We start from the raw sequence: 12,112 nt of genomic DNA on the forward strand, positions 1-12,112 counted from the left end.
TAATGTAATATAACTGAATGTCCAAGCATAAAAAAAGGGTGGGGAAATGAAATATAGAATACAGACACGGGATTCAATAAAATATAGTCTCTTGGGGCCTGTGCTAACACTGCACCTAATGACAATATTCCAGCCTCTTTCAGAACTCAATCTTCAAATAAAGGATTCCCTGTGGATTTTACTCAGTTAGTTGTTGTTGACTATAGGGGACTATATATATAGGACCTTTCCCTTGTCAAAGCTCAGATTATCAACTTTACTGAACAAATATATATATATATATATATATATATATATATATATATATATATATATATATATATATATATATATATATATATATATATATATATATATATATTTGTTCAGTAAAGTTGATAATATATATATATATAGGACCTTTCCCTTGTCAAAGCTCAGATTATCAACTTTACTGAACAAATATATATATATATATTTGTTCAGTAAAGTTGATAATCTGAGCTTTGACAAGGGAAAGGTCCTATATATATTGCAAAGCTTCATCTTGAATGGTTAAATGTCTTTTTCTTTCTTTCTTTCTTTCTTTTTCTTTCTTTCTTTTTCTTCCTTTCTTTTTCTTCCTTCTTTCCTTTCTTTTTCTTTCTTTCTTTCTTTTTTTCTTTCTTTCTTTCTCTCTCTCACTTTCTTTTTTTTCAGAAAAGACCACCTTTTAATGGAAAACCTGGGCTTTTCTAGAATCTAACAATCTCATTGCATTCTCTAAGGCCAATATTTCAAACCTCTGTTTGAATGCCCTTAATGTTTTACTGTTTTTAGACCATACTCTTCATATACTCAACTATCTATGTAAGGATCTTCATATGAGCTCCTGCCAGGTGAGGCAAAGTGAGTGGCACTCAAAAGGGTTCTTTTTCATAAAGACTCTACTGCTGGAATGATCGCTCCAGCACCTGTTTTATGGTTTTTTTCAGTATTATATCAAGTATTTATTTTTGGACGAATTTCAGCATGTTGAATATAGACTACTTTGTTGTTTTAAGTATCTACTATTTACAGAATCTATCATCTATCTATCTATCTATCTATCTATCTATCTATCTATCTAACTAACTATCATCTTATTTTTATCAATCAGTTATTATTAAGACACAGAACGAGATCACATTTTCCAGTTGCTTTAGCAGTCCTATGAATTAAACACAAGTACCATATTTTTTGGAGTATAAGACACACCTGAGTATAAGACGCACCAAGATTTTGAAGAGGCAAATTTTTAAAAAATGTAGGTAGAGGATAGAGAGGGAGAGAAAGAGAGAGAAAAACAGTAGGTAAGCAGGGAGAGAGAGAGTAGTAAGGTAGGTAGGTAGATAAAGGGATACAGAGAGGAGAAAGATAGAGAGTGTGTGTGTAGGTAGGTAGGTAGAGGGATAGAGAGAGAAATAGAAAGAGAGAGAAAAATACAGTAGGTAGATAGGGGGAGAGAGACAGTAGGTAGGTAAGTAGGTAGGTAGATAAACAGATAGAGAGAAAGAGAGAGAGAGAGAGGGAGGGAGAAATACAGTAGGTAGGTAGGGAGAGAGAGAGAAATAGAAAGAGAGAGAGAGAAATACAGTAGGTAGGTTGGGAGAGAGAGAGAGAGAAATAGAAAGAGAGAGAAAGAAATACAGTAGGTAGGTTGGGAGAGAGAGAGAGAGAAATAGAAAGAGAGAGAAAGAAATACAGTAGGTAGGTAGGGAGAGAGAGAGAAATAGAAAGAGAGAGAAAGAAATACAGTAGGTAGGTAGGGAGAGAGAGAAATAGAAAGAGAGAGAAAAATACAGTAGATAGATGGGGGAGAGAGACAGTAGGTAGGTAAGTAGGTAGGTAGATAAACGGATAGAGAGAAAGAGAGAGAGAGAGGAATACAGTAGGTAGGTAGGGAGAGAGAGAAATAGAAAGAGAGAGAAAAATATAGTAGATAGATGGGGGAGAGAGCCAGTAGGTAGGTAAGTAGGTAGGTAGATAAACGGATAGAGAGAGAGAAAGAGAGAGAGAGAGTGTAGGTAGGTAGGTAGGTAGGTAGGTGGATAGAGAGAGAGAAATAGAAAGAGAGAGAGAGAAATACAGTAGGTAGGTAGGAAGAGAGAGAGAGAATAGTTAGGTAGGTAGATAAAAGGAGAGGGGGAGAGAGAGAGAGAGAGGGGGAGAGAGAGAGAGAGAGAGAGAGAGAGAGAGAGAGAGAGAGAGAGAGAGAGAGAGATACAGTAGACAGGTAAGTGTTTCTGCTGGCACAGCATTTGATCAATGTAATTCTATCATTCAGTTAAAGAGCTTTCCAAAAGGGAAAAAAAAGGTTTTGCACTCTGCAAACCTCCCAGAAATGGCCCATTTTTTCATGAAAATGCCCCCCCCTTTTTTTAAAAAAAGGCATGATTAGCCTTCGGGTGGCTTATAGAGTGTTGCTGGGGGTGTAGAGGGGGCAAAAACGAGCAAAAAATGGTGCATTTTCCATGAAAACGGGCCCTTTCTTTTCAAAAAAATTGCATGCATACCTTACGGACTGCAGCTGGTGGTTGGGGGGGCAAAAAACGGCCCATTTTTTGCTCATTTCTGCCCTCCCCATCCCCCAGGAGCTCTCTGAAAGCCTCCATAAGGCTATACACGGCCATTTTGGTGAGGGGGCGGGGCTTTGGGAGGCAAAAAATGCTGTATTCAGTGTATAAGACGCACCCAGATTTTCAGCCTCTTTTTTTAGGAAAAAAGGTGCGTTTTATACTCCGAAAAATACGGGAGGTCTATGTGATGGAATCTGTTAATTCTATTTCTATCTCCAACTGTCCCATCCCTATGTCTACCCTACAGTTAGGATCATAAACTCTTTGCAGACATAGTCCTCTCTTTGGTTTTGACACCGATAAATCACAGATTAAAAAAAACCCAATCCCTAATTAGTGTTTATATATACACACATATTTAAATAAAATGTCATCCAGTTTCACTCAATTGACAAGCACCACGATTTCAAGAGACAGGAAACTTCATAAAAACGGATTATTCCAAAATATCTTCTCTGAAATGTTAATGCTGTTCTTTACTGGCTGTATTACTATGCATTTAATAATAATTGAATATAGCAAGATAAAACAGATAAGTGTTGAGACTGGTTTCTTACTAGCATGCTTTGTTGTAGCTGAAAGCACAGAAATTGAGCAATTAAAATTGAGATGAAAATTGAGATGAAATGAACAGGTTTTGGGAGGCTGAACATTGTTCATCTTCTAAGTGCTACAGACACTTCTGTCATCCCTTATAAGGATTTTTTTTTTAAATTAGGAGGATTTCTATTATTGAGGAGCATGGAACTGAATTTCAGATGGCAGATAGGACTGCTTTGAAAAGCTAGACAGAATAACCCATCTTATATTCCTGATACCCTTCTATCCTTGAATCTTCAGTAGTCTATGCTTGCATGAGTAGACAGCTGCCATGGTACATTTTTGCAATGGAAATGAAATCCCTTTAATACATATTACTTATGTAGGATCCTAGGCCCCCCTGGAACTAAGAAAGTATTTCAAACAGGCAAATCTCCCAACAGAATGTATAGATTATGCATCACAGTTCTACCACCCAGGTGGACGAGTGCTTCGCTGTTGCCATCAGTTTGTTCCACATTCATATGTTGCTTTGCACAATAAATGCAGAAGGGGGCATGAGGGCTAAAAGTCGCCATTTTATTTTCCAATCAGTTCCATTCATTAGAATTAAAACTAAAGGTACCCAATTTCTTAAACACAAATGCTTGTACTTGTTTTTATTTTACTTTTTAAGCAACTCCAGATGGTGGACATACTTAACACTCCTTCTGCCTATTTTCTGCACAATAATCAGGTGAGATAGGTTGGGCTGAGAGAAAGTGACTGGCCCAAAGTTACCAAACCAGCTTTCATGCCTAAAGTGGGACTAGAACTCACAGGCTTCTAGTTTCTAACCTGGTGCCTTAACCATTAGACCAAACTTATCCCCAATACTTCTTAGAGAAATCAGGGCAGCTAGGATTTTGCCATTCAAATTCTAGCTGTCATGTTTCATGGCTCTCAGCATCTCTGGATTGTACATCCAGTTGATACCCACCTGTGAACATAATGGAGCAATGGTGCTTTTCCCCCCTTACCTGTGTAGCTCATATAATTGCTGAAGGGAGTTCCAGAGAAAGAAGTATGGCCACAGGTATCATTGATGGGATCTGGATCTCTGCAGACTTTGCTTTTGAGCGTAGGTGCAGTGTCGGCGCAGAGATCTCCAGTTTCCATGGATGGTGTTGTTTCCCTGCATGGATCATCACAGGAGTCTTTTTCATCCACACCCTTAAAGACATGATAGAGTCCCAAGACGTGTCCGATTTCATGGATCATAGTATTTGTATGACCTGGCATCCCGTAATAAGCTGGATTTAGAACTACTCCACCTGAAATTGGAAGTGAACTAAATGTGATCCACAGAGAATATGGGTAAACAATCTTGAATTCTGAGATAAATTAATATATATATATGTGTGTGTGCTCAAACACCATGGAAAGTAAGCTTTACATAAAGGGCTCTTTATGGTCCACTTGTCCATGTATTAGCATTCTAAGTAGATAAATAAGTGGGAAAGCTGTTTAAAGTAAGGGCCATCCAAAGTGAGCCCAAGATGATTAAACATATCTCCATGGAGAGCGGAGATGACAACTGCAGCAGAGACCGGTTCTTTAGACCCTCTCTGGACCTTCTTCAGAACCTGTCCAGACAAGGAGAGGACTGGAGATCACTCACATGTACCTCAAATGGCTGTTCCTTGCAAGTAGACTGCAAGATAGCAATCTCAACAGTCTGAATGCCATCAGACAAGGGGATTAGTAATCAAGCTCACAACTGCAGTGGTATCTTTTAAACGACATTAGATTTCCCAACCTTGCTTTTAATCACTTTTGGAAATCGCTTATTGAAATATCTTAAGGCTTTAGAAGTCTTTGGAATGGCAAGTCTGAAGAAGCCCCTGGTGAATGTAATTTTATTCCTGAACAAAATAAAAAATAATTATAAATTTAAGAACTTAAAAGAATTTGAAACAAATGGCAAAAGGCTAAACAAGATTTAGAACTTAAAGTTATAAACAGGTATGCAGACAAATTTGGAATACTGAAATTTGTACTATAAGATTTTTGAATCAACTATACAAAATAAATACCTTTTTGTGAGAACCGGAATTGTTTTGATTACTACAAGTCATAAAGAGATAAGAGATCTTTCAATTAAATTAGATACTAAAATCCAGGCCAAAAAAAAAAACACAACCCAATAACCTTTGCCTTTAGGATTGCAATTTACAAAATGATGCAAAATACAAAATTTGAAACATTAAAGATTTTTGAAGAGTGGGAAAGAAAATATTTAATAAATCTAAAATTTCAGACATGTGCTAATATCTTTCAAGTATAAGTTAGCTATTTGGGAAGACTCTCCTTCTGAAACCATTCTCTCATCAACTTATAAATAAGCTTCTCCCGAGGTGGCGCAGTGGGTAGAGTGCAGTACTGCAGCCACTTCAGCTGACTGCTAGCTGCAGTTCGATGGTTCAAATCTCACTGGCTTAAGGTTGACTCAGTCTTCCATCCTTCCGAGGTGGATAAAATGAGGACCCAGACTGTGGGGGAAATATGCTGACTCTGTAAACCGCTTAGAGAGGGCTGAAAGCCCTATGAAGCGGTATATAAGTCTAACTGCTATTGCTATTTACAACCAGAACCCTAGTCAAAGATGAATCCAAGTTGCAATGAATATACATCTCAGCCAGTGGTGGGATTCAAATAATTTAACAACCGGTTCTCTGCCCTAATGACCAGCTGGGTAGGTGTGGCTCGGTCATGTGACCGTGTGGGCATGGCCAACTCAATGTCACTCAGGTTGATGGGCGCTTCGCCTTAGTTGTTACAATGTAATAAGGGTTAACCGGAGAGGCAGTTTCTGTAAGCAGGGCAATAAAGATGAGGCTAGAAACAACACCAGAATGTTTCCCTCCTGCCTTCCTTACAGGATTAGCCCTGTAAAGTGGGGAAAAAACAAAAGGAGATTTCTTCCAACAACAGGTTCTCCGAACTGCTTAGAAAGTTACCAACAGGTTCTCCCGAATAGGTGCGAACTGGCTGAATCCCACCACTGATCTCAGCATAAACTACAACTATATTTTCTTATTGGGGATATCCAATGTATATTAGGGGCTGAATGGAAGAAACTAACATAACTGTCAGTTCGAAAGAACAAAATAGTGTATCATGTCTCAGATAATAAGGATTGGTATACTTTCAATCTTAACTATTTTATAAAATCGATGACTTTTGGTTAATTGGTTGATTGATTTTTGTTACTATTATTTTATTAAATATGACCTTGGAATCTCCAAATACAGGAGGAAGAACAGTGAGTATGTTTATGGAGGTCACAATTTACCTTAAAACTGACTATTCCCATCTTTATGTCCAAATTAAAAAATACGAGAGAATGAGGCCCTGTAAAATTTATCATGACAATGTTGGAATTCATCCCTTTTTTTCTTTATGATCGCTAGCTTGCTTTCAAAATGGGCAAATAAAGAAAAGTTCATGTGAGAATCCTCTCCTTTCTTACAAACGTTTTGGTTAGCTGATGAAAAAGCCCAACTGATTATCCCAATGAAAGTCTATGAAAAAGGCCTTTTGGTGCTTGAACACAAATCACTCCTTTCTCTCTCTTGTATCTGTTGGGGCCTCCTCCGTGCATTGTTGCTCTTTACACGTGGGCTTGATACGAATCAGCTTTCACAAATCTTTTAAGCCATTAGCAAGTTGGCAAAATCCTTCAAAGGCCAGGACTTTCACATCAAACATGAAAGGTAAGTACTGTGAAAGGAGGTCACAAAAGACATCACAACCTGAGTAAGTATTAATCCTCCTTTTTCAAAGGCCAGTGTTTTGGCAACTGTTTAGAAACAGAGCATTTACCACACAGGAACTTAGTCCTTCATAAAATGCTCAGCGGGCTTCACGTATTCAAGCACCATAGAAGACTTTGATGCCTCTGACAATTTGAAACTTACCAAGGAAGCTGAAAGGTCAGTGTTGATTATCACAACAAGACCTGACACTGTGACCCTAAAATCTCAACTTTTGTTAAGCTGACTTTACTAATGGGAATGAGCAGTCATGAAGCATATGTTCGGAGAAACTGAAGCTGCTTAAATTTTCTGCAAGAAAATTGATCACACTGATCAATAGATAGTGCAGAAGCATCTTCTATCTATCTGACTATTATCTATCTATCTATCTATCTATCTATCTATCTATCTATCTATCTATCTATCTATCCATCCATCCATCCATCCATCCATCCATCCATCCATCCATCCACAGCTGTGTGAAAAAGTCCTGCACACTTTCAATTTTAAGCTGTATTTACATGTACAATCAACTTTTCACTCATAGAAACCACACAAAATTAGTACTTTGATGAAAATTTCTGTAGTCGGATTGAGATGCATTTTTATTAATTTAACCAAAGTCTTTTTAAGGTTTTGAGTGAGTTTATGTGCTAAAGCAAACACAACTTGAATTTTTGAGAATGTTAGAATCAAAAGTAGCCAATCAGCAGCGAGCTTTGGCTGACCAATCAAAATGTACAGAGGATAAATTTATGAGCCAATCAATGTTGTCATACCCTCTGACTATAAATAGGCATGAGAAGCATCGAGAAATTTAATTTAGCTCTCGCTGCGGGCAATGATGAAGGCTTTTGCTTTCATCGGTACTGAGCAGCAGCATTGCATCATTGTACTTCATGAAGAGGGTTACTCCTGTAACCAAGAGAGTGAAATGCCATCGCACCATAGTGAGCAGAGTGGTTAAAAAATACCAAATAACTGGTTCAGTTGATGACAGGCTCTGCTTTGGAAGACCAAGAAACTTGATAAAACACCAAGATCGGGCTCTGCAATGCATTTCAATGGCTGACAGGAAGCTCACCTCACCTCAGATTACAAGAATTTGGGGTGAAACATGTGATGTAAAAGTGTGCACAAGCACAGTGCGTCTCAGACTGCTTGCCAGAGGGCTCAAAGGCTGCAGGGCTTGAAGTAAACCTTTGCTCACAGATGCTCACCACTCTCGTCGACATGCGTGGGCCAAGAAGTATGCCAAGTGGACTAATGAACAGTGGGCCAAGGTCATCTTCAGTGACGAGAGCAATTTCTACCTGACTGGGAATCAGTGCAATAAGTATGTCAGAAAATTTCCAGTTGGAAATCAGGGCATGGAGCTGACAAGCTACTAGAAGAAAAAGTTAAAAAGCGAAAAATCTGGACTAGGGAAGAAAACATCTCTATTATGAAAGTGTACTATCAGTCTGAGCCAGCAAAACCGTGGATTTCAAAAATGAATGTATCAGATTTGGAAGGTGAACCACACAGACTGTGATATCAGTGAACAAAGGCTAATGGACCAACAAGCTATTCTGAGCCACAAATTTTTCACTACAGCAGAATTAATAGGAATTGAAGAGAAAGCAACTAATGGTCTGAGTATACCAACAAAGAAGAGTAACATCAAGAATGATTTGTAGACTCAAAAGCAAACTGAGGAAGAAAGGGAGGAAGAGGATGTTGAAATGGATGAAGATAAAGAACAAGGAAGCACTGAAGGACAAACACCAACAGATATCACTCAATTAGCTGAGAAAATAAAGCATCAAATGGAAGATGCTGAAAGAACACGTTTGCCAAAGTAAACCAAGTGAACGGGAAAGAATTGAGAAAGGTACTAAAAAAGGTCAATGAGGCTGTGCAAACCATTCAAACCACTACATTAGATGAAACAAACCAGCTGATGTATGCATAACCACCGAAGAATTGGGTTTGAAAATACAAAAAAACCAAAGAGGCAAGAAGAGGAAGCCTAAATGGAAAATTCGGTTGGAATTGAAGATCAAAACATTTCGTGGAGACTTGAGCAACTTGAAGAACCTAAGGCAAGGTCAGCTAAAGAACAAGCAGGTCAAAAGTAGCCTGGAAGCAAGATATGATTTGGAGAATAAAGAGATTGCGATAGTAATTGAAGAGCTGAAGCAGAGGGTCGTTACCATTACTGAAAAGATTAAAAGATATGACAACTGAGTAACTCAATTCAAGGAAAACTCACAGTTCAAAGCAAATCAGCACCAGTTTTATAAGAGCTTAGAAAGTGGAGATGGAGCAACAACAAATGAAAAGTCTGATAAAGAGAAATCTCTGAAATTCTGGAAGAATTTGTGGGAAAACAACAAGAAGTTGCAAAATAGATCAAACAATTGAGGATTCTATTAAAGTGCATAAAATGGAAGATGTGAAAATAACAAAAGAAATGGTGCAAGGACAGTCAAGAAAAGTGAAGAACTGGAGTGCACCTGGACCAGATGAGTTACATGGCTTCTGGTTAAAGGCACTTACAAGTGTGCACAAAAGATTGGCAGCCCAAATGGACCAGATCTTAAAAACACCTGAAAATGATGAATGGATGACAAATGGAAGGACATTTTTGATCCAAAAAGATAAAGAAAAAGGAAAGGATCCTGGAAACTATAGGCCAATCACCTGTTTGCTAACAACATACAAGCTCCTTACTAGTATCATTGCAAAGCAAATTTATGGATACTTGGAAGAAAATAACTTGCTTCCTGTAGAACAGAAAGGATACTGCAAAAAATCAAGAGGAACAAAGGACCAACTACTGATTGACAAACTAATCCTAAAGAATTCAAAGAAAAGATGAACCAACCTGTTCATGGTTTGGATAGACTATAAGAAAGCATTTGATTCAGTTCCCCATAGCTGGATCAAGAAATGCCTGAAAATCTTTGGCATCAGCAGCAACATACAAAAATTCATGGAAACTTCAATGAACCTCTGGAAAACGAAGCTTATAGCTAATGAGGAAGTGCTGGGTGAAGTTGAAATTAAAAGAGGCATTTTTCAGGGCGATTCCCTTTCACCCCTACTTTTTATACTCTCAAAGCTACCACTGACAATCATTTTGAAGAAGATGAACTATGGATACGAACTTGCAAAGAAAGGACTGAAAATTTCGCACTTGGTGTACATGGATGATTTGAAGCTGTTTGGTAAAACAAAAGCCGAACTGAATTTATTAATTGAAAGCACAAAAGAATTTAGCCAAGACAATGAAGACATTGGTATGCAGGTTGGAATTGACAAATATGCAACAATGGCAACCAAAGCAGGCAAGGTCATAGAAGATGATGGAATAGAACTTGAGAATGAAGAAATGATAAAGGCAGTAAAACCAGAAGAAGGCTACAAATAATTGGGGATTTTAGAGGCCTCTGACTTAATGCATAATAAAGTCAAGGAATTAACTTCAGCCAAGTACATTCGACGAATCCGCAAGATATTAAAGTCCAAATTGAGTGGAGGAAACATCATAAAAGCTATAAATACCTGGGCTATATCTGTGATTCAATACTCTGCAGGAATAATTGACTGGACCCAGATGGAGTTGGACAATTTGGACAGAAAAACAAGGAAGCTTATGACAATGAATCATGTTTTGCACCCTAAAAGTGATGTTGACCAATTATATCTACCAAGAGCAGAGGGTGGTTGAGGACTTCTACAAGTAAAACAGACAGTGGAAGAAGAAAAACACAGCCTGAATGATTGCATCCAGAAAAGTGAAGAACCAATGATTAAGGAAGTAAATAAAGGAGGCCTTTTAAAGACAAATAAGTCAAAAGCTGAATATAAGAAAGAAGTAATTAAGAAGCAAGCTGAGAATTGGGAAAACAAAGCTATGCAAAGCCAATACTTGAAAAATATTAAAGGCAAAGCTGACCAAAAGCTAACTTGGAACTGGTTAAGATCAGGAGCACTGAAAAAAGAAACAGAAGGCTTTATTTTGGCAGCTCAAGAACAAGCCTTAGCCACAAACTGCATGAAGGCAAAAATTCAACATGTTACCACCAACAGCAAATGTCGCCTCTGTAATGAGAAAGATGAGACAGTCGACCACTTGATCAGTGAGTGCAGCAAAATTTCACAAACTGACTACCTACAATGTCATGACCGCGTTGGTAAGATCATTCACTGGAAATTGTGCCAAAAGTTTGGATTTGACTACAGCAAAAACCACTGGGAACATCAGGTTCAGAAGGTTTTAGAGAATGAGAAAGTCAAGATCTTGTGGGACCTCAGAATTCAGACTGAATTCTGTGGGCACTTGGCCCACAACACACCTGATATAACAATAGTTGAAAAGACAAAAGTATGGTTCATTGACATTGCAATACCTGGAGATGCATGAATTGAAGATAACAGCACGAAAAAAATCACAAAGTACCGGGACTTGCAAATTGAAGTTGAACGACTGTGGAAAAAGAAATTGAGTGTTGTCCCAATTGTAATTGGAGCCCTTGGAGCAATACCTAAAGGGCTATCTCGCTATTTGGAAATTCTAAATTTATCGGACTTGAACATTCTGACTCTACAAAAAACCAGCCTACTTGGAACAGCTTATATCCTCCGATGTTACCTTAACAGTTCCTAGGTCCTTGGTTAGGACTCAAGTGTTGAGCTATGAACCAGCCCCAAAGGCTGTGAATCTCACCAAAGATTAACCTAATAATAATAATAATAAAGCAAAGATAATGCCAATAGTAATAGGCATCTTGGGTACAATCCTATAACTGTACACCACTTGAATATCATCGGCATTGACAAAATCACCATCAGTCAATTGCAAAAGGCAGCTTTATTTGAAACAGTGATACCTTTAACTCCATCAAACAACAAAATCTGCATATTCTGAGTCCTTGTGAAGGATTCAACAGGTACATAAAAAAGCCCAATCCAGGCTAAACATCTGACTGACTCTGCAATCAACCATAATAATACTCATTTATTATTCCACTCAGCTTGGGCAAGAAGATTGCACAAACAGATGATAAACAATAATATATCAGTCACCAAAATGATTCATTGGAACATTGTGAAAATGATCAACAACTCGTGGGAACATAGATTGGAAAAAGTAGTAGAAAATGAGCAGGTTAAATATTGTGGGATTTCCAAATACAGACTAATAAAGTCTTG

General features: G+C 38.0%; 1 protein-coding gene across 1 annotated transcript in view; it reads right to left on the bottom strand.

Annotated features, from left to right (window-relative positions):
• The window catches only part of PAPPA2 (pappalysin 2), a 185,805-nt gene that overhangs the window by 116,603 nt on the left and 57,090 nt on the right, over positions 1 to 12,112 (bottom strand). Inside the window, exon 4 of the mRNA XM_032226805.1 lies at positions 4,136 to 4,429. Within this exon, the coding sequence (XP_032082696.1) occupies positions 4,136 to 4,429 (294 nt within the window). The remainder of the gene's footprint in view (positions 1 to 4,135; positions 4,430 to 12,112) is intronic.

The sequence above is a fragment of the Thamnophis elegans genome, chromosome 11 (genome assembly GCF_009769535.1).
Source record: "Thamnophis elegans isolate rThaEle1 chromosome 11, rThaEle1.pri, whole genome shotgun sequence".
NCBI classification, from domain to species: domain Eukaryota; kingdom Metazoa; phylum Chordata; class Lepidosauria; order Squamata; family Colubridae; genus Thamnophis; species Thamnophis elegans.